At 42.4% G+C, this 23831-nt stretch overlaps 1 protein-coding gene across 1 annotated transcript in view; it reads right to left on the bottom strand.

Annotated features, from left to right (window-relative positions):
* C2CD3 (C2 calcium dependent domain containing 3) overlaps window positions 1–23831 on the bottom strand; it is a 70233-nt gene that overhangs the window by 46037 nt on the left and 365 nt on the right. The window contains 17 exon segments of the mRNA XM_006028072.3: window positions 1013–1185; window positions 2354–2537; window positions 3316–3499; window positions 3858–4101; window positions 5960–6111; window positions 7705–8172; window positions 9291–9413; window positions 9982–10100; window positions 12582–12694; window positions 13539–13760; window positions 15598–15767; window positions 16193–16337; window positions 17449–17577; window positions 18486–18618; window positions 19450–19676; window positions 20508–20728; window positions 21583–21740. Of these exon segments, the coding sequence (XP_006028134.2) occupies window positions 1013–1185; window positions 2354–2537; window positions 3316–3499; window positions 3858–4101; window positions 5960–6111; window positions 7705–8172; window positions 9291–9413; window positions 9982–10100; window positions 12582–12694; window positions 13539–13760; window positions 15598–15767; window positions 16193–16337; window positions 17449–17577; window positions 18486–18618; window positions 19450–19676; window positions 20508–20728; window positions 21583–21738 (3163 nt within the window). The 5' untranslated portion in view covers window positions 21739–21740.

The following is a 23831-nucleotide window of genomic DNA, read 5'->3' as shown; positions in this document are numbered from 1 at the left end:
CAAATGATAGCCTTGTTACGGTACAAAATGCTGTGTTATGCTGTGGTCAGATTGCAACTCAGATCAAAACATCTCCCATTCTCTTCCACCTTAACTCTGCCCTCTTGTGGGCATTTGTTACTGTAACCTTTCAACTGCAAGACTGCATCATCTCAGCATAGGTGATGCAGTCATGTATCAACATGAATACGGGGAGCAAAATTAAGTCCTTTGAAGTTTTGATCACCTACAATTCCTTGAGTTACCAGATTCTTTTTTACCATTTGAAGAAACATATTCAAATTCATAACCCAGTGGTTCAACAAACAGCTTAACTGGCAGCAGCTTTTACACTTCTAAGGATGCTGTTTCTTTAGTCAGCTGGAGTACCTTGGTAGTCCTGCCTGGCTATGGCTATGTGTATACCCCAGTTACTTCACAAACCTTCATCTCCACAAAGGGTTCGGTTCCTAACACTGTGAAGCATCTGGGTTTTACTGTATACAAGCTCACTCACTCCCTCATGCCAGTGATCCCCTTTACTAATTCCTCCAAGAGTTCTCCTTTCACTCAAAGTTATCTTCATTCTGCAGGAAAAAGCCCAGATTTCCTTAAGAGCCTCTTCAGTGCTGGTCATGCATCAGCTGGAAAGAACCACTGCATAGTGGAGATGTGTCCCTGCTTTATTTCATAAGCTAAATCTATTACTTCTTCAGTTCTCCCCTCCTCCAGTTCGGGAAGCATTGAATCAGACCACAGCATCTTATGTGGCAGTAAGCAGAGCAATGCACTGGCGTGGCTCTTCTTAAAACAAATGCATTCCAATGAGTAAATACAGGATGGGCCTGTCCTCACTCTCACTGAAATGAATGGGATTTTTTCATTGAGTTAAAAGTCAATTGCAGCACTAAAGGCTGGTAGGAATGACATTAAGAATCTGTATTAGCTTTCAATAAATGTTAATTTCTCTTTTTATCAACACACACATATAGTTCATTTTTAAAATGCAGGAAAAAGTAAGTGCTTTCATTACCCGAGGACCGTGGCTGGAATTCCTCTGAGCAACCACTTCTTGGGACTAGGGGAAGATTAAAGGTCTGTACTCCTATCTCTTCATGATGTTGCATGGTCACCATGGCACACAGGTGAGACAATGGCAAGGTCCCTCTGGCAACCATCTGGTCCCGGACATTAGGATAATAATACCTGTGCAAGATACAAAGCAGCAGTGGTAACCATTTTGGTGAAGTTGTAATGATCATTATCTCTCTCTGGTTGGTTTCAATTCTTGTATCTTCAAATACATTAGGAACAGTTTAATTAACAAGCGAAATTTCATAAAAGGGTGGAGAACAGTCTGAATACACTTGAGAATGGAGCTCTACAGCTGTACTAATGTGAAGGTCAGTGATCATTATCTCAGTTAAGTGACTGGCATTGCAGAAAACCCAAAATATACCTAACTAGACATCACCTTGGAACTATTACAATGATGTGATACAAGACCATTAACAACCACTTTACAATCAGTAACAATCCCATGAATGGAGCTTAGACCTTAAAATGGGTACTTGGTGTCTAGAACCACTTTAAAAATCAGTAACAATCCCATGAATGGGGCTTAGACTTTAAAATGGGTCCTAGGTATCTGGAAGCTTGCCTAATCTCTCCCCCAAATATTCAGTTGGAACAATAAAAGATAAACCCTCCACCCCCTTGCTTCTTCTATGTTTCCTGGACCATCATGGCTACAACACTGTAACCTGCTTATCAATAAGTGAACGCTTCATATTTTTATAGTAGAGTGTGAGTGATAATCTGAAATAGATTTCTAGCAAAAAATGAACTAGTTATTAATTTGCTTTTTTAAAGGTTTTCACCAGTTTTAATTTTATCCTTATTTTTTGTCTCCTCCTTTAGATGTTACCTCTGGTAATAAAGTGCTGTGCAAAAAGCACTGAAAACACTAGATAATTTGAGGACTGAGTCTCAAAAATAAGGGAAGTATAGAAGATAGAATTCTGCAACACAATATCCCCACCTGAGTGGCAATTTACTGCGAAACAGAATGCAAAGACACATAAATTGCATTTAAATAATGTGTATTATTAGACTAATTCCCAAATGGACAAAGATATACTTAAAAACCCACACAACTGACAGTCAACAGAAGAAAAAGCAGATAAATAAGCACCTGTGAAAAATCAGCCCCAAATACCTCTGTAAATGCCCCCATTCAGAAAGAAATAGAGAATCAAGTACTGATGACATAACTGTCAGCTTATTCGATCACCACATGTCTTGAGGTTTTCACTACTGTAAGATTTTTTTTAAATGTTTTCTTGACTGTGAGAAATGGTTCTTTATTCTCTACCTGCACCAGATTTCAAAGTGGATTCCTCCTCCACCAGTTAATCCTTGCGTAGAGAATGCACTGAGGAGTAGCCTCTGCACTGGGACATCTGCTGGCACCAACAAGGAGTGATGATGTTCATCATTAAAGATAGGATCAGGGATGCACAAAGTAGTTGCTGAGCGAAAGGGTTTTAATCGAATGCCTACAAGTCAAACAAAGCCAGTAAGATATGCAGTCCCAACTCTATCCAAGGAAAGACGTGGTAATCTAAAAGTCAACCTAACACAACCCTCCTCCTCCCAGCAGGAGTTTTGTCACGGCCCATTCAACAAGCTTTGTCCTGCTGCTGACAAAAGAAAGGACTAGCCTACAGAAAGGATGTGAACAGAGTCCAGCGGAGGGCAACAAAAATGGTTGGGGCTGGGGCACATGACTTGAGGAGAGGCTGAGGGAACTGGGTTTATTTAGTCTAGAGAAGAGAAGACTGAGAGGGGATTGAATAGCAGCCTTCAACTTCCTGCAGGGGGGGTTACAAAGAGAATAAAGCTGGACTGTTCTCAGTGGAGGCAGATGACAGGACAAGGAGCAATGGGCTCACATTCCAACAAGGGAAGTTGAGGTTAGATATTAGGAAGACCACTCTCACAAGGAGGGTAACAGAGCACTGGAATAGGCTACCCAGAGTGGTGGTGGAATCACCATACTTGGAGGTTTTTAAGACCTGTGTAGACAAAGCCTTGGCTACGACAATACAGTTGGGGACAGTCCCGTTTTGAGCAGGGGTTGGACTCGACGGCGTGCTAAGGTCCCTTCCAACCCTAATTTTCTGATTCTATGTTAAGGGGCCCAGAGATCTCTCATAAACACACATGCACGCATGCACACACGCACGCACGCGCACACACACTCATATAGCCAAAACATTAACACACAATTCTTAAGACAATGCTCTAGATGAGATTCTATCGAACTAAATTTACCATTTTCATGTAATTCAGTCCCTTGTAACACACTGGAGTATGGCTCCTGAACGGGAAAATGGTACTGCACATAACAGTCGGCCTCTCCCCACACTGTGGACTGTAAGGGCGTGAGTCCTTTCACTTTCTCCACGTGGATCTCAAATATGTGCTCCATCAGTCCTTCCCTTTCTCTCTCTAGCTGCTGAATAGGATGAAAAATCTGTATGAATAGAAGCAGGTCCTAAAATCCACCAAGAGACACCCCATACCATTATCAGCAGCCCACATTTTGTTTGTTAGGGAACAGACAGGGAAAACAACTACATAATTAATACAGGAGTGGGGACCCAAGAAAATGGGCAAAGGGAACGAGACAAATATTGGAATGGAGGAGTTAAAGATGAGACACTGTGAATCCACACTACACAGAACCAAAAGGTGACAACAGAAGACAGACTCCACTAGGAAAAATCAGAGGGCACTGGTTTATCAAAGAAACTGCACAAGAGAGATGTTTCATCACGCATCTCTAAAAGCCCAAGGAGCAGTTCCAAGCATACCACTGAGTGGTTTGTAGGGAGAGGATCCAGAGAGTGGGCAGGACGCTGCATAACAGGAGCTACCATGCTGTCTTCACTTTTCAGTCTCTGGAGTGCCACTATTTGATCAGCTGAGCCCATTGCCAAGATCACCCGGAGGCTTCCATTTCTCCTGCCTGCGAAAACATCCATCACTGGCATATAGCTGTCCACTGCAACTACGGGATACTGGGCTTGAAGCAGCAGGCGAGAAATTTGAGGATCTCTGCAGAGAAGAAAGCATACGAGAACATGCTGCTGGTATATATTTACCAACACAACTCATGTCACACAGAGCTTTTAATACAACCAGAAACCAATTTATTACCATGCTTAGAGCCTAAGGCCAGGTAATGAGACCCCTTTTTCCTCCCCCAATACATTTTTATCCACTGCTTCACACCACACTGATCCAGCTCCTGGTGAATGACAGCAGCTACATTTGCTAGGCAGAAATAAGCTGCCCCTGGTCTCAACTGACCATATGCCACATGCCAGACCAGCCAAGCACACAGGGCCTGGGAAGCACGCCATATCTGGCTGGTCTCAGATCTGTGCCAAATGCAGCAGCACCCACCCCAGTTGGACTGTACAATGTGCAGGGCAATCCTGGAGCAGCTGTGGGTGGGCCACATGCGGTGCAGACCTTGGATCAGTCAAGGCAGGTGCACTGGATCCAGGATCGAGGGGAGAGAGAGGGATGGCCAAGGATCCAATCTGACCTGTGGACCAGCTCTGTGAGACTTATCCAACCTGCAGGGCCACATGAATTTGACACCCTTTGGCTATAGGATGAGGAATGAACAAGGGCCCTAAATAAGGATCCATATTTAGAAGGGTATTGTACTGCAAAGACAACGCTTGAGCATGTTTTTATAACCCAGGTAAAAGTCTGTAAACAGAGCAAGCAGCCAGGGCATGGTATAAGATAATGAGAGAATTACAACTGGGACTCAAATTATTTAGACATCTGTATACCAAAAGCACTTCCTTGTGCTACACAAATCAGAATATTATGCTGTAGTCTGAGGGACAAGATCAGTTACCGGCTACAGTCACAGTTGGGGAAACAACCACCCAAAACATGTGGAAAGCTCTGGACACTGTTCATAATGCACAATCCAATTTCTACTCTAAATAGTGGGACTCCTGATTACTGAAAGCCATAGTTCACTATTTAAGAGTAGGGCTGGCAAACTGGTCAAACATTGTCAACTGACTGTTTATTTTTTGACTGGTCAAAGATTATAGCAATTTTACAAAAAGCTGCATTTTTTGTAGTTTTCTTGACAGAAATACGATTTTTTTATTCTTTTCTTAATGGAAATCTTGTGCTTTTTCTGTGTATTACTTGGACCTGTTGGCAATTTTTTACAATTTTTTGACTAATATTTGACTGGTCAATTGACCAAATTTTATTTGACCAGTCAAATACCCAGCCCTATTTAAAAGTAACACCTTATGTATGCTATAGACATATTATAGGACCAGTGAAACTAGCTGATTTCTCAAGAGATGCTCAGTGCCTAATCCTGTTTCACTGCCATGACAGTGCTGTGTGCTGAAAAACGATTGTGGCCAGTGAATAAAGCAGTGAAAGTCACACATTTCATGTTAGTGAGCAGCAAAGGGAGCACTGCTGCAAGTCTTATAGAATGTCTTCTTGCAAAGTTAGGCCCCAAATTGCCCATCAGACAAGCCATAGCAGTGCTGAAACCAGGGACAGTCCTTGGATTGTGGATGTTGCACAGACACATGATGTGTCCACCTCCAATTATCTGACGGGGGAAACCAGGGATTTAATGCCAATGCATGTACAGTGCCCAGCATGGGATGGACTTGAATAATAACATGGATCTGCTGATCTGCACTGGAGATAGTTCACTTCCAGGCCAATTAAAGCCATGTGTTTCAGAGTCCATTTTTCAGGGTTTCCACCCAGCAGAACAGAGCAGACCAAACAAGACACTTGTTGCAAAATAATGCTATAAGAACGCATTCAGCCCCTTCTTTCTCTAGCCATGGGTCAGCACATATCCCAGCCTGGTCAAAGACGGAACAAAACAGTTAAAAAGGCTGTTTACTTGAATGACATGTAAAACTGATGCAGAGGAAGCTTCACCAGTCCCAGCAGTCTGTCACATCCTGGGTTTCCCATCTTGTTCCAGGCTTCAATGACCATCACATTGTTCTTCAATCTCTCCAAGTGTTTGGGAGTCAATGAAAAAGGCATCACCTAATATTTAGAGTTTATAAATTAATTAATAATGAAATGATAATGAAATCAATAAATTAAATATGCTGCCTTTAAAGAGAAGGCAAGCTGTTTCCCAAGCAGAGTATACTGTGGGGAGTGAGGGAGAATGTTCTAATGTAGCGGTTCCCAACATTTCCGTATTGGTGGATCAGTGCAAACCATCCTGTAGACCTTGTAATCCAACTTTATTAACAAAAAAAGGTGGAGGGCGAGTGGTGTAATAAATAGGTAAATTGCAGACCACTTACCATGACTCCTCAGAGTCCCAGTGATCTGCAGATCACTCTGGTTTATATTAATGATTATAAAGGTTAAAAACTCAATTCAGGTTTGTCCACCCCATTTTGGAATACCGGTGAACTTGGAAAATGACAATCCATGCAGACAAAGTCTGAATTTGATGGCAAGTGCTTTTTAGTTAGATTATTTTAAACTCTTTTAATGGTTGTATTAATGACCGACTTCACTCTCACTGCCATGCCCTTGTCTTCCCTGTGGCATCTTGCAGAACACTCCTGGTGTTTCTTGTTTCACGCCCTTTAGTTGCACGTGATGGTCTGAAATGGGATATTTTTAGGAATCCTTGGGTCAAATCCTTGGCTACCTGTTGGACCCTGTGTGGCCAGCAAGCCCCTTCAGACTCAATGTTAGCACCTACCTAACACACGCCAGACACACAACCTGAGACTAAATATTCCTTTGCTATGCCTCTCTATATTCCATTCTTTTAATTAAGGTTGGAAGAGTCACACGTCTAAGAACTGGGAAAAACAACCAGACTCAGCATAACCCCCGCCCACCACACACAAAGTGAAACATAGCTTAGTTTGTGTTACACCAAAAGCCTAATTGTATGTAATGTCTTGGCTGAGGGCTCTTACCCAGGCATTACTGTAGCAGCTGCTGACTCTAATGCATTTTATATATGAAGAGAAAGAATCACAAGGTCAGGGGCCCATCCAAGCCTAGCAGTTCATTGCCTTAGCATGGCAAAGGCACACCAGTTTCTACAGCTAGCAGCATATGTCCTCAGCTCCCCAGGCTGAATGACCACAGCCCCATTTACAGCTGGATGAACAGAGGGTGACCACTGGCACAAGACTGGGTGGAGTGAGGCTTGAATTCACTACTCTGGAGCCATTAGGAGACGCCTTACCCACTCTGCTGCTACATCCCACAGACCAAAAGAATTCAGGGTTATAAAGGGACCAAGCCGCCAGCCAGATCAACATTTTTAACATCTCTTCCCTTCTCTCATGAAGAGAAGCTGCTTTCTTTTCCATGCTTAATATATGGGCCTTGTTGCCTGTTTTCCTCTGGTATTTTAAAGGTCTGCTTTACTATTTGGTAGCTGCTCAGAAGCAACTCAGAAGCATTTTATGCTTTGTGGTACAGCCAGCACAGTAACAAGATATACTTAATATATTATAAAAAGGCAGGCAGAGAGGTCTGTAAGTATGCAAGGAGTGTGGGGTTTGGTTAGTTTTGTTTTTAAGATTCAAATTGTGGAAAAGGTTGTCACCGTGGGAGTATAAAGTTCAGACAGTGTAACAGGAGAGATGTGAGACTTGCCTGAGAGAAGTTAAAGGCAGGCTGTGTTGTGCCCCATACGACAGCAGATCTTGTAGCCGCTTCTGTGCTGAACAGCTTGCAGTTTAAATAGACATTACAGGAACTATGGCTTCCAAAGTCTCCAGCAATAAAATCCTTCCCATCTGGCACCATCAACAGTACATGCAGCAGCAACCCAGCCTCTTCAGAGGCATTTACTTGTGTCATTAAATTACGGGACACAGATACTGACATGGACTGTGGGGGCTTCATAACTTCTCTGCTGGGCACTTCTAGTCTCTTGGAGGATTCCTGGCTGCTTGACCTCAAGCGTTGAGGGTTTTCTGCAGTTCCATAATTCCTGCCAGCTTCTTTTACTTCCATCCCCGGACTTCTTATGACATAACCTGGGGTTTGCTGTACAGCACTCACGGACCTTGTGCTGGCGCTGGCAAAGTCTTTGTTATCGGCTGCAAGCTCCAACAATACCTGTAATACGTGAAAACAGCTACTCTGAGTGTATTTCCTGTATGAACAAGCTGGCCAATACAGAGCAGAAAAATTCATCGCTTTCTTGATTCGATAGCTATATTAATTTACCATTCAGAACCTTGTAAGCTCATTATGGATGAATGCCATTCATGAATGTCAATCATTACTGAAAGATGAGGACAGAAAGGTTTGGTAAATAAAGCAACACCTGTGTGTATGACAAGCTTATGACTAGATAAAGAAAATATGAAGAGTGATTGAAAAACGTACTTGACAAATGCCAGCTAGGGTGAAAACCACTGTCTTGTGGGCACTTTTTAAGGAACTATTTATACTTTTGTTTTTATAAGGGAGCATTACTTAATCACTATATTTTGGAATCTAACTCCTTCCTTGGTATTTATACTCTCTTTTTCTTTTCTCTCCCCCTCTCCTTTTATTTTTCTTTTCTTGCCACATTGTCTCTGACATTTCCTTCGTCTGTCTAGGGCGAGTCTAGTTGGATTTTTCTGCTCTGTGTTTTCCCTCCCTTTCCCACCTCTCTCTTTTCCCCAGTCCTTTTCCTTCATCACTGCTCCCCCCACTGATTTTACTTGTCTTCATTTACTCCTTCTGCAGGTTCCGTTCCTTTCCAATGATTTTCACAATCCACTGCATCTTTTTCCATTTTCCCTTCCCCTCTCCATCTGCTCCTACAACCAAATGGCCTTCTTCCTATTCTATTACCTTTTCCAATCTACGCCAACCTGTACAATCTAGTGGGAGCCAGTGGGTTTTTCAAACCCTAAGTAGGAAACACCTGTCATTCCGTGGTATGTGAAAGTAACTGACCCACCCCCTGGTTACGCTCCCCAGGGATACATTTAAGAGGTCTACAGGACTGAAATTTTAGGTGGGCTCCCCCCTGCTACACTGCCGAGAGCCATTCAGTTTAAGTGGAGGAGCTCTGGGGAGAATCACAGTTTCTAAACAAAAAAGACAACAGGTTTCTACTGAATTGAATCCACAAACTTTAAATATGAAAGTGCAACATCCAAGTTAGAGACATATTTCGCTTCTGAGCTATAGTGATAAAAGGTGACCTAACTCAAACACTGCAAGGGGAATGTTTATACCTTTAGAGGTCCAAGTGGAGTCTGACCTCCCTCTTCTTCCACAGGTAGCTCACAACTGACAGTGAGGAGCTCTGACTCGAGAACTGTGCGGAGCTTAATGGCTGCTGAGCCAATCAGCACTGGCTGAGGACAGAAAATATATTTGGTTAGATTCGTGAAAAATTTGCTGGATAAAAAGAAACAGAAGAGTTAACCCTGAAGTGAAAAACTCTGATGGAGCCTTTTAAGTTCATTTCCTTTGCAACAACAGAGAGTCATTATTTGATTAACATAAACCCAATCTATACAGGGCTAACTATTCTGTTTCATCTTCAGTGTGGAATCCCTGGGACATGCACATCACTTGGAGACATGCTAGATCTTTGCATTTTGATGGTTAATGTTTAAATCCACACCATACTCCTGAAATGTTTTTCTAGAGAAGGGCGAAGGAGAAATATACTCAGACCTGTCTGTCTTGACCCAAAATAACCAGTTATCTCATATACTATTTTGAAATACAAAAAGCTATCATTTGCTTAAGAAACATCCCATGTAGGCTGCATCAATTTATCTGTTTTTTCCTTGTGATACAAAGCAGAGCAGTTCCAATACAACACTACAGAAAGAAAGGACATCAGATTATGCAAAAGGATCTAGGGAACCAAAGTGCACAATTTTTTTGCTTTATGAAAAGATTTGCGGCCAGTACCTTTTTCTGCGTCCTTTTCCTCATGTAGATTTTGAAAGCCAGGTCAGAGTTCCACCAGTGCTCAATCATCATTCCACCAAAACGCACAGGGAACACAAATCGCTGTTGAAATTTTACCACTGGAAGAAAGATTGATACCTATGAACATCTGCTTAGTTTCAGCGCTAACTTATTTCATGACACTGAACAGTAGAGAAATCCTCTATCCTCTGTATATAGAGGGTAGGTGGTATATAGGGGCATAGTTATGAACTCTCCAGAGTAATGTGGAGACATTCTGGTTCTCATAAGGAAGGGGAAAGGCTGTGTGTGTGCATGCGCACACGTACACGTGTGGGCACATGCATTTCCTGGCCTATATAGAGAGAGGCAGGGGGAGAAGGAAGAGGAAGAGTCTATACTTATTGGTGCAACCTTAGGAACATCTTGAGTTTTTCAATTATTTGCTAAATTCTCTTAGAATTTTGTAGTAACTTTTTTTTTATAGGACTGACAAACATTTAGTTTTAACTGTGTACTTACTAAGTTTTCTCTTGGGAATGAGAGTCCATGTACCATAGAATCATACAACATTAGGGTTAGAAAGAACCTCAGGAGGTCACATCTAGTTCACCCCCCTGCTCAAAGCAGGACCAGCCCCAACTACATCATCCCAGCCAAGGCTTTGTCTAGCTGGGCCTTAAAAACCTCCAAGGATGGAGACTCTACCACCTCTCTTAGGTAACCTGTTTCAGTGCTTCACCAACCTCCTAGTCAGAAATATTTTCCTAATATCCAACTTAAACCTCCCTTGCTGCAACTTGAGCCCATTGCTCCTTGTTCTGTCATCTGTCACCACTGAGAACAGACTAGCCCTGTCCTCTTTCAAACCATTCTTCAGGTAGTTGAAGGCTGCTATTAAATCCCCTCTCAGTTGTCTCTTCTCCAAACTAAATAAACCCAGTTCCCTCAGCCTCTCCTCACTAGTCATGTGCCCCAGCCCCCTAACTATTTTCACTGCCCTCCACTGGGCTCTCTCCAGTTTATCTACATCCTTTCTGTAGTGTGGGGCCCAAAACTGGACACAGGACTCCACATGTGGCCTCACCAGTGTTGAACAGAGGGGAATAATCACTTCCCTCGATCTGCTGGAAATGCTCCTACCAATGCAGCCCAGGATGTTGTTAGCCTTCTTGGCTCATATTCAGCTTCTTGTCCACTGTCACCCCCAGGTCCCAGCCAGTCACCCCCAGCCTGTACCAGTGCATAGGACTGTTCTGTCCTAAGTGCAGGATTTTGCAATATCAAAGAGGGGCCACAAGTCATAAGGAACTCTCATTCTAAATAAACAGTGCAGCGTGGAAGAAGCTATCCTCCTAACCGTTTTACAAAGAACCAAGACAGAAAAATTAAGTAGCTTGCCTAAGGCTGAAAAAGGAATCTTTTAACAGAGCTGGGAAATGAATGTATATCACCCGTCTCCTGAATCCACTTTTGATGAGAGTAAGTTCAAAAAGCAACCACATGGGAGACCTGTATGAAAAGTCTTACTGCAATGCTAATGCCAGGGACCAGCAAGTATGGCAAATCTTGCTGATTAGCATTCTTAACTTGCAAAGAAATATGACCTAAAGTCAGGGGTTGGTAACCTTTTAGGAATGGCAAGCCAAATTAAAACAGCTCATTCCAAAGGCAGGCCACCGCCAGAGGCACAACTAGAAAGCGTTGTGCCCTAAACTAGTGCCCCTCTTTTCCACCCTCTCCCACTCTAGCCCTCCCTGCTCTATGCTGAGGGCTGCTCTTCCCACCCCCACCCCCAATAGTACAGCTGCCCTCACGCTTGCAGTCAATTGCCGTCAGCACCAACTGCCAACAAAGGCCAATTCAATGGCAACAGAAGTTGCCGCTGCAATAGTGGGCACAGGAGAGAGAAGAGGGTGGAGGGACACAGCAGGCTGCTAACAGCCACATCCCTTGCCACCACTACTAACTCCTCAATCTGCCGATGTCCAGAAGTGTGGGCACCCATGGATCAGAAGAAATAGCTTCTGGCCAGCAAGTCATAGGTTGCTAACCTCTGACCCAAGCTGACCTTTGTCATGGCATCACTGAATAAAATGAAGAGATCAGGCAAGCCAATCAGACACTCCTGCACCTGACAAAAGTCTCCCCTCTTGTCACCTTGGATACCTCATTGGATTTCCATCTCCATGTAAAAAGGGCTTATTTACTCCCTGTATCATCCTTGTGAGACTTATGAAGTGCTTTACAAACACAGCATAAGTAATAAGTATTACTGTACAGAGGAGATACACTTTTGTGTGGGGTAAAAAGGTTGGTTTTTCTGAGCTATTTTGCTCCTCCAGTAAAAAATCCTAAAGTTACTGCCTCTGGGAAGCCAAGGCTCATTTGGAACTCTTCGCCTAGGGAAAATGTTCCAACTCTAAAGCTCCTGGGGTACTATGCATTGATCACTCATCTTGGTAAAGATGCCACTAATAAGCTTATCAGTGGGTCTCTCATGCACAAAGCATCATAAAACATAAAGGTCTAATAAATAATTGCCAAAAGGCATAGAATCCGGCCCAACTGCATTTAAGAAAAGAAAATAAGTCTCTTACCTTCTCCAGCAACTTTGCTTGACGCTATCCGAATTACTTCTGTTGCTATGGAAACCTGCCCTGTTTCATTCTTGGAGATTCCCACTGGAAAGTGGTACTCAACAAAGACAGTGCTACAAATGAAAAGCAGAACTAAAGATCACAAGCGACCAGTGGCCTAGTGCCCTAAAAGCACACATACAGCAGCAGGAAAGTTAGGCCCCTAGCAGACATTTACTTTAAGACTTGATGGGATCTAATCTGTGATCCAAACAATCACTCTTCCAGCCATGCCAGGTGCATATGGCTGGATGTGTTCTTTTGGGATGGGGGATTAGATCCCAATCGTGCCTTACTTGCTGGCGCAGGGGGAGCTGATCCTGAGCTCCCCCTGCACCAGTAAGATGAAGCTGAGGTGCCTACAATCAGCTGACTGTCAACTGAGGCTAGGAACCAAACCAGTACCTGGCCCGAGCTGACAATCAGCTGATTGTCAAAGAAACAGTTGCCGGGGCACAGAGACCCTGGGACCAGGCTGCCACAGTTCCCATAACGAAGGACAGAAACAGAACCTCCCCATGCACCAGGACCTATAAAACCACATGTGCCCTCCAGGTGGATGGCGCACAGGGTTTTCACAACTCTCGGGGCATGGATGACAACACATTAAATTTGAAGTGTGCTACAAACAAGCCACAAAGTTATACATTATATGTAGAATATCTTCGTGGCTCATTTACTCTATGATCATGCTTTAAACTGACTTGCACACGTGGCTGGCTTACTGTTTAAGGAGCAATTAACCTGTAATGTGTGTCAGAGGCATCAGTAGCCACAGGATTCCCTAGTTACAGGGCCTACAGGAAAGAAACTGAAGGATCCTGTTGCAATCCGGTCAGCTGAACAAGATGCTTGCAGAGAACGCTGGTTCCCACAACAAAGGCTGGAAGTAGAAACTCACCTAAAATAATCACTTACCACTTTTTAGCTAATGCTGGCCTTGGTGGTTTCCTCACTGAGCTTTTCTTGCCTGGTGTAGCCTGGCTGCTTTCAGGAGGGATTCTCAAGCTTTCAATTATGACTCTGGCTAAATGTATGCGACCCAGCAATGCCAGCTTATCCACAGTCAAGTTTATGGCTGAAGCTTCCTTAGAGTGTCCTATGGAAGCTTCAGAACCTGGCTGCAGTTTAGCAGAATAGCTGAAAAGAGTTCGAAGGAAACGGGGTTTAGACAAGCATTCATAGTAGCAGAAGTCAAAATGGGAACTGCTGGTCACAAGTTTTTAACAATCCTTCATAATATCTCACAGCAGCGACTTCCTATGCCTGAAGAAGGGTGACTGCACCCAAAAGCTTGCTAAGAACTTTTTTTCCAACTACTCAGTTGGTCTAATAAAAGATATCAGAAGTTTTCTAATCACCCTTTAAAATCAATCAATGTGTGAAGGGGGACATAAAGGTGATTTATAAATGAAAAATATCTATGCTTTTAAGAGATATCTATATATAATGCAAACAGTGCATTTCTGGCATCCAATTCCAGCTGCACATGACAAAGTAGTGTTCCAGCTCAACTCTTCAATCAGAAAAGATCTGGGGGAGCTGGGACAGTGTCAGATGGGAAGGGAGAGATGCAGCAAGTTATTCGATATATTCACTTCTGTACAGGGGCCAATAAATGGATGATGGCACCACTTACATCTCAGTGGGCATGTCTACGCATGCCTTTTAAGCAGGCTTAGCTTAATATTGCTATTTAAGGTGCATTAAGGGTGCATGTCTCCATATGCATACTCTTAATGCACCCTAAAAATGGAGATTTAAGGCTACAGGTATCAAATTTAGGCGCGAATAGCTAAGTTACATTAGTGCATGTGTAGATGCGCTAATGTGCATTCATATGGTGTGCGTCAATGGATACACACTGCATTAATGCACATTAATGTGTCTGCACGTGCTTTAATGCACCTTAGCTATTTGCGCCTACATTTAATGTGCCTTAATGTGCATTACAGCATCCACATGTACGTGGTTACCTAAATTCTCTTAAAGCACCTTAAGCAAAGGTGCATTAAATTTAGGCACGTGTAAATATACACGTAGACACACCTGGTCATACCTTATCCTGAGGTTTTAAGTGATAGCCAGTACAAAGCATCTCTCTCCAGGTAAATGAATGGACCTTCAAACTGCAGAATGCAATGCCAACAGTACAAGTTGTAGCTGGAAACATCAGAGCAGTTGATCAGGAAGTGAAGGAACTATTTTGGTCCGAGTTAAAAAAACTCCTCTTAAATTGATAACTGGATTACTTAGGTCCAGGTGGGAGGCTCATGATTGACAATGAAACTGCTCTCAGTGTGAATGAAGTACTGCTATCTGTAACTCTTTCTGGCTATTCACCAGAACCTAAGAGTTTTATTTATGCATGCATTTTTCCCCTCATCTGTGTTACGTTTAGTAGTAGCTTTTATTCTAAGTTAAATAAAACCCCTTGTGGTTTCTATGGTAATATGTTTTCTGTATAGTAACAGGCTTTCTGCACATAGTTGCAAATGTTATATACTGTGCTAAATGATCTATCATTTCAAATTTGATTCAAGTGTATATGAAAAAGCTTACTCAGTAACTCCATTTCTTTTCATATCTTTGTTATGCTTAACAAAACACAAAAACTAAAAAGAACATAAATAGTAAATAGTTACTTTAGTTCTAAATTTTTTCAGTTTTCTAAATCCAAGATACTATTATTAGAAAGACACTGTTGGAGTTTCCCCCAGCCCACACTTAATTTATAAATAACTGATGTCTCTGCAAGAGTTTGCCACATTTCTTATATGAAGTATGGTAATTCTCTGGGTCCCACCATTTAGAGAGAGATGCAGTCAAATTCCTAAACACACTATCTCCAAAGCACAATTGCACTGTATGTAAGTGACTGTACTGGGGGTCAGAGAAGGATTTTTTTCTAGTGGCAGTTTATGCTAAGAAAAAGATTAGCAGCTGCTGTACAAAGTAGACTAACTTAACTGTTTACCTGGGTTTTGTTTCTGCTGCTCTTTCATTCTGATCCCAGATCCCAGAATCCAAAGCCTTTTGTGACCCCTTTCTGTGGTTGTTTTTTACCAGGTTTCTTGTCCTGATTACTTCAGAGGATATACCATCTTCATCATTGCTGAGGAAGTCACTTAAACTTGTATCAGACTTCTAAATAAAGATATAGGTGGGGAAGACAGGGATAGGAGGGGCAGGGGAGAGTGAGGTTAACACGATCATTGCTAATAAAGGCTAATAAGAACTATTGCCAAAATAAGGAAGAAAGAAAAAAAACAAACTACATGTAATCATCAGATTAGTTTTGTATAATTAAAAATGGTATAAAAATGCATACCCAGAAAAAAACAAAATTAAAAGCTGCATGGATAACCTTCAAAAGCATTTCACAAAGCATTTGCCGGACTTTCTAATCTTACCTTTGATTTTTTGCATGTAATATACTGGGAAACTTCTATGTGCAATAACACCTATGCACATCTTACTGGCACTAACTAAGTTTCTGCTGGTGTGAGTGCTTTGCTTTTCCTTTATTCAGAGACCATGTTCCAAGCACTTTCCCATGGACCCCCACTTACAGGAGCTGTGTAGAACAAGTTCTCCAGCAGGCTCTGGTCATAGGGAGGGTCGTTCGGCTCGCTGTCATACAGCTCACTCCCAGCAGACAGTGATTCTGGAGGAGAGCCTGTTCCATCCCAAAAGGGCACAGAGGATAAATCAGTACTGCAGACATAAGAGGGAAGACATATACCTTTTAATCTGGCAAATTTATTAAAAATAATGCAATCAGTATTTAAATCAATGGACAGTGCAAGGACAATACAAGCTTCCCTCATCAATAAGCCTCAGCTTGATGTAAATAGACAAGTTACAGAGTTCTAGAGGCACTCTGCTTTCCACTGCTGCATCAGTCCTTGGTCTTGCTACTATGCTGCCAAAAAGCAGAGTTTAAGGAGTGACAAGCTACAGGACAGGGGCAATAAACAACTAGAAAGGCAATCAGCTCAAACAGATGGTCAAATACCAACAGCTTTCACTTATTAATGCATATCCAACTGGGCTCATAGTGATGAAAGGCTTCACATTCCATAAACAATTTTCTGAATTACGCAGTCCCTCAAACACCATGCCATCCTTAATAATTGTAGGGGAAAAGGCTTTCACAAAAATGGTATTCTAAACTCTCTCTCTCCTTTAACCACTTTGGGCAATGAGCTGGTGGACGGTGATCCACTTGTGGCCGGCAAGGGGTCAGCCTCACACAAGCTTCTTGCATTGCTGAAAGGCATTCCCAGAGAGGCAAGGACCTGAGAAGTGTGGAGAACCATTTCCCACATTGCTGAGTCAGAACAGAGAGAAGATACACTGGCATAACACCTCCTTGTGCTCTCTCTCTTCTGTGGTAGATGACAACACTTCCAAAAGCTGGGAACAGGACACCATTTGCAAGTGCTAATCATAAAGTACTGGAGGAGCAGTCCGTTAAGTATTGTCTTTTTATGTAACATACTTGTAAGAGACATAATCAGGGATGTGGGTTTTTTCCCCCCAGTGGAAATGAAACTAAGTTAAATTTTCTGCCAGAGGGGAGAAAATCCAAGAACATGATTGCAAGAAACTAGAAAATGAAATAAAAAAGTGTTCTAAAGCCTGCAAAGACTTAAGCATGTTCTTAATGTTATGCACATGAAGAGTTTTAATGAAGTCAGAGTGACCACTCCTGTGCATTAACTTAAGCATACGTATAAGTATGAGCATGATTCAGACCTGGTTTGGCCTGGCAATACCAACAGTCTGGCAATATCAATGTCTCAGTGCACACTATGGCACTCACCTGCCCAACAGGAGCTGTATTGCTCTGTTTTCAGCATGTGGATCAAATTCTTGACTTGGGTACTCAGTTGCTAGCAGGAGGGGATCGTCAGCAGCTGACACAACAGCAGAATTCAAAGTTTTAAGGCTCCTGGATAGCAGATATCCCAGTAAAGAGTGTTCCAGAAATGGAAGAAGGATAATGAATATTTTTGTTTCATCCAGGGTTTTTGAGCGTTTCAACTATTAACAAACAGATATTCTCACATTTTCAGCATAAAATCCTAATAGGTCCCTAATACTTTTTAAAAATCTTGCCTCTGGTGACCAGATACACTGCTTCCTTTTCCTTAACGTTATCATACATTATGATAACAACAAATCATATCTGATTCATTTTTTCCTTTTATATCCACCACTTTGGAGGTAATTTTAACTGAATGCTGATTTTGTGAATTTTTAAGTCTAATTTCCATCCAAATACAATTTGACACAAATCCCAAGGAAAAAATGATTTAGTATAACAGAACTGCCTCAGTCATCATTTGCTAATACAGAAAATGCAAAAGAATCCAAATAAATGTGCATACATACTTTATAATGGTTGTAGCCTACCACACATATGTGCATATATACATATACACAAACACAAGTATAATCTACTGTTTTACTATAATTATGTACGAATTTTAATATAAAAAACTATAACAGATTACAAATCATTAGATTTTTAAAATTATACTAGCCACTAAAAATGAGCTCATGCTCTTTTCTCTTTAGGAAAAGAGCTAAAGAGGACAAATGCAAAGAGAGATTAGAAATCAATTATTTATACTTCCATTTCCTGCTTACTCATTTAAATAATTAAAATTGGTGATTTAAATCAACCCACTCTGGAAGAAATACAGTAATTTATTTACACTGGGAATTTAGTTTCCCACATTTGAATAAGAATCCCAAAAGGCATGACCTTAATCACAGCATTTCAAGAAAACATAATAATGCTTTGAAATGTACAACTTGGAAATTATTACACACACTCCCTGCTTCCAAGCTTACTTTCCTGTTGCTTTGAAAGCATCTCCCTTTATAGGTGGATGCAATTCACTCAGCTCAACATTGGTATCTGGGCTGGATTTCATTGCAGAGACCGCCATAGCATTGCAGAGTTTATTGCCCTGATCCAGGAGAGCTGAGAAAGAAACAGAAGGATTAAAATGCAGAATTCAAGTGCAATTTAACACACCAAAGTCCTGAGCATGCACAATAAATAGCTACAGATACATGGAACTTCTAGGAGTACAAAGAGTCCTTGACATACTGGTGATTATTAAGCTTGGTATACCATAAAACCAGCAACACACTTATGCTACACAGACTAGACAGCAGGTGGGAAAGATGGGTGTGGCGGTTAATCTCTGGAAGGCTGGCCAGCCATTTTTGGGTTCCTCACCAGCAATTTATTTTTACAGTGTTTCAGGAAATGCAGTGAATGACTCAAAAACTGGTAAAATGTGGAAGATTCCAGTGATGTTATTTATTTGGATCCAACCCCAGGGAGAACAGTTGCAGTTTAGTAGCCCAGGAGAAGTGAGTTAGCGGTTTAAGTCCAATTTGTAACCCCGCTCCTCTCAACTAACCCCACTGGCACTCTCCATCGTCATTCTCAGGTGATAAATCAATGATTACGTAGACAATGAGACCAATGTTGCCCTCTTCTACCCTGTTAGTTTGGGCTGAGACACCCTAATGGGGAAGCATAAGGAAGCCTGTATAGCTGGTGAGCATGCAGGACCTGCTCTCACGAGTGTCAGGCCACCTGGCCCCAGCAGTAAATTCATTGTTTTTCACTATCACGTAGGGATGCCTTAGGTATGAAATTATGTTCCAAACACTGAAACAAATGCATTAAGAGCAACACTTTTTTCCTAAAGCCTTTAATTGTGCAAAGGTGGATGACTGACATACTGAGTTTTGTCATTTTAAATGAAAACTAAACAACCAATGCCAAATATGTACTAACCTGACAGAAGGTCTTTTGTAACTGGGCTGTGCAGAGGCAGTACCCATGCCTTACCGTGGCTCCCTATGGTTGTTCTAGCTTGTCTCTCAAAATCAGAACCATTGGGAAATGCCGTTTGCTGCTCTGAAGGATTTGGTTTTAAGGTTTCATCTGGTAAAATCTGAGATCCAAAGAAACTGTCCATTGTGTTCTCAGAATTCTCTTGGAAGAACAAGTGGTCCTTTCCTCTGTTGCAAAAGACAAATTCAACAGAACCCCATGTGGTCTGTAAACTCATGCTCTTCAAAATCTCATACATATTTTCTAAAGAGAGGATGGCAACGGCCCACTCTCTTACCACACTCCAAAGAGAAATTTGATATCAGTGGCACAACAAGGAGGGTTGGCACTTACGGCCAACCCTGCAGGAGAGCAGGGTAGCATGATTCTGAAAGCAGGGGGTGGTGCGTGCATGGGTTCTGAAAGCAGGGGCTGGGAGGCAGCAGTCTTGCCCATGCCAGGAACTCCTGCAGTCTCAGCTGAGCTGCTGCTGTAAATGGTCTATGCACCCTAGCTGTTGCTCTTAAAACAGCAGAAGGGAGGGACTGTTCTGGAGTTCCCAGCACGGGTACACTGCCAGGGTGTGGACTCCGCAGGGGTGGGAGGCCATTCCGGATGCCCCTCCTAACTTGGTACCCAGGGTTGGTGCTCCCTCTCACTCACCCCTAGTTATGCTACTATGTGATATATTCATTATTTTGTGGCGCACACAATCTTGCCTCTCCCCCTTCCTCTTACAGTCCCATCATGAGACATACCAACTCAAGTGTTTAATTAAGATACATTCTGGGCCACATCTTTAACTTGTGTAAACTGGCACAGCTTGAGTAAAGTCAGTGGAGTGATGCCAATTTACACCAGGTGAGGATCTGGTCCCATTATTCTTTTTTCTAATTATGCCCCTAATTACTGCACAGTTCAGACTACACATGGACTTACCCCACTGGATATAGTCAAATGGCTACTGCTTAAAAGTAAACCATATGAACTGGAAAATGTATCTAAAGGAAAAATGTTACCTAGGAGTTGCAGCCCTGCTGCTGTCAGCAGACTCTCTTCCAGTAACACTCATCCCAGGAGGCCTGTATGTTTGTGGTGGAGCTAGAAACTGAGGCTTGCTGGTTTCACTTATCCCTCTGGTTCCCTTAGCACATGAGATAATATCTTTACTTGCATCTGTGGTTGGGAGAGAGCTGCTCTTGTCATAGGTTTCAGGGAATGGTTCCAAAACTAACGATATCTAAGAGAGACAATATAAAGAAATGCATGTGTTTTATTTCTGTGTGTTTTTTATACTCTATAGCATATTGTTTTTTCACTCCTAAATGTTATGTATTCTACAGTTATGCAGGGCACCAGCCTAAACTCTGAAATATTTGTTTGTTATTTCACATCACACAAAGCTAAGGAATCACTTTCTCCAGAGAAACAGTGCCAGGGTGGTAAAAGAAAGAAAATAAAAAGGATGTTTAAGTTTAAATATGGATTTGAAATCTAGTTTGAGGCCTTTAAAAAAACATAAAATATTCACAACAGTCAGTTTGCTAGCATGCCATGAATACCACTTCTCATGCTGACTGACACTGTTTCAGTGTGTGTGCATTTTCCCCTGTCCTTACCCATCAGTTACCTCCTGTCTTAGACTGTAAGGCAGTGATTCTCAACCAGGGTGCCAGGACACCCTGGGGTGCTACCAGATCTTTTGAAAGTTGTGAAGTGTGAGGTAATAAGTGAGGTGTTAGGAGATAAGCAGATAAACTAAGCAAGTGCAGGCTCAGGCTTGTCCCTGCCTGAACAATTCCCACATTCTCACTGCCAGGCCCCTCCTTCTAGGAAGCAAGCACCATAATCTGCAAAATAGTTTTCAAATTGGGTGGCACTGTATTCACAAAAGTTATGGAGGGGCACCTTGAGTCTAATGAGGGGTGCATCAAGCCCAAAAATGGTGAGAACCACTGCTGTAGGCTGAGACATGAACCATTCCTTTGCTTTTTATTCTGTAGCCCCGCGCATAGTGGTGTCTAGCCCCTGACTTGGGCTCCAAGTTGCTATAGGAATTCAAACTATAAATTGGAGGAAAGATTTCAGTACTACCTGCACTTCTCCTAGTTTCTTAGACGTTGGTGAAACAATGGTGAAAAATCCACTGATTGGATTGCTTGGAGACAGCTGTGACAATCCATTAATTTGAACTTTGCCGATAGGAAGATGGTCAGGTTTGGCAATTACCTCTAGTACTAGAGCACCCATATCTACAGGAGACAGAACAGCTAATTTAGGTTTGGTATAATGCAGTTTTAAGCATCTAAAAAGGGTCTATGCAAGTAACAACAGTTTGCTGCTAAAAAGTGATTAAAATTGAAAAACTAAAACAAGAAAATGAAATGCCAAGACAACAAAAGAAGGCATCATTAAAATAAGATAGGAGGATGATCATATGTGCCATATATTCTCAGGTACAGGATGCACTTTTCCCCCAAAAAACAGCTACTGGAAACTGGAGTGCACATTATGCAAGATAAATACTCTCAGGACAGGTGCTGCCGCTTACTGGCAAAGTCTGCTGCAAGCAGAGCACCCTAATGGGGCAGCATGAAGGAATTTGTATAGCTGGTGCCCATGCAGGACCTTGTTCTCTCCCTGGCTGCTGCTACTCAGTTACTTACTACAAGAACAGATTTTTCTTCCTTCAGTCTGCCTCTCATAAACAAGGAGCGCGCTGTACTCCAGCGCATGTTGTATGTGAGAAAATACAACAGTAGGTAAAAAAGTATTGTACTGTTAAGAGCCAAGTATTGGACAATGAAAGATAATCGGTCCCATCTCAAGGACTACTACTTACAATACACACACATGCACTTAAATAGGCTAATTTGAAGCCCAATCCTGCAGTAAGGTCCATGTCAGTACACAATTCCCCTGAACACAACTCTCTGAAGTATCAGAGCCTGAGAAAAAATGTGAAGTGACAGCTGACAGGATCTATCGTTACACTACTTCAGCTACAAAACCACACAATCTTTACTATGACATAAACGTGGTTATAAGTAACAGATCTAGAGTCTGATCCTCAAATACAACTGGAGGGCTGTTGATGCTTGGTAAGGTCATTCAGCACCTCCCAAAACTAAGCCTCAGCCCAGGTTAAATAATACAGCCCTAAAGTCTGATTCTAGTGATTCCATTAAGAGCTGCAGGCATGCTGCCCTTCTCAGGAACAGCCTCTCATCCTTGCCTCCCAAGTGATTTTGGCAGGAGGATGCTGAAGAGCACTCAGCAGCATGCAATAGTGCATATATATTGCAGTATTGCAATACTGCAATAGTGTTTTGCATGTCAAGGCCTCTGAAAGGTGGGGGGCAGGCATAAAGCATCCTTGGAAACGAGGGGTGCTTCGTATAAGCCTCTTTCCATTTCATGAAGCCAAGAAGTAACAAGCTGGCTACTAAACTCCGCGCTTTCTGACACCAGCTCAAGCTTACGGCATTAAAGCTCCAAGATGCAGATGAACACGTGCAAGAGGGTTCGTGAAAGCTTGTGCTATGTATGTGTATGTGTGTAGCACAAGCTCTCATGCACATGCATACACACACACGCACACACGTGGGCAGATCTAGGAGTCTCACAAGGGGGGTGCACAGGGCGTGGCACTTCATCCCATATAACAACACGTTTTTCTTGAAAAGAAACTAGAAGCCGCGCTAATATGGCAGGGGGCTCGCACTATATTTATTCAGTTAAAGATCGAAGCAGAAAACAACAATAAGTCCTGGAACGTGCACTACTTGCTCGAGTACATGTGAAGTTTTAAAAAAAATGCAACAAACTAAGCAAACGCCAGTCAAAGGATAGTGTATGGTTAGTCCTGCAGTCACTGTAGTTAAATATCTGTCTCCTATTCACATGGGTGCAGGTTGTAGCCGTGTTGGTCTAAGGACACAGGCAGACACGGTTCTTTGGGCAAATCTGATATCTTTTATTAGACCAACCTGACGGTTTTTGAACCTGAAAGCTTGCTTAAAAATCGTTCTCCAACTATTTAAGTCGGTCTAATAAAAGATATCAGATTTTATGCGAATAGGAGACGTCTGCCCGTCTCCTATTGAGTCGCAAAACCGAATCCAACCGCCTCGAGCGCCGTGACAGCACCTACGAGACACCACGGGTCGTTCCCACACCCTCGTTAGTGGGACCACGCCTGACTGAAGGTTTCTAGCTACAGCTAAACCCGGTTGGCCGGGCTGTGAAATGGAAGAGAGACGAGACCGGGGATTTTGCAAAGGGATGAAACCTCAAGGCTGTTAAAAAGCACAGAGAGGTGTTAACACCGACCGCGCAGTGGA

This window comes from Alligator sinensis, unplaced genomic scaffold (genome assembly GCF_000455745.1).
Source record: "Alligator sinensis unplaced genomic scaffold, ASM45574v1 scaffold594_1, whole genome shotgun sequence".
NCBI lineage: Eukaryota > Metazoa > Chordata > Crocodylia > Alligatoridae > Alligator > Alligator sinensis.
The sequence above is the reverse complement of the archived record's forward strand: the minus strand, read 5'-3'. Positions and strand labels throughout refer to the sequence as shown.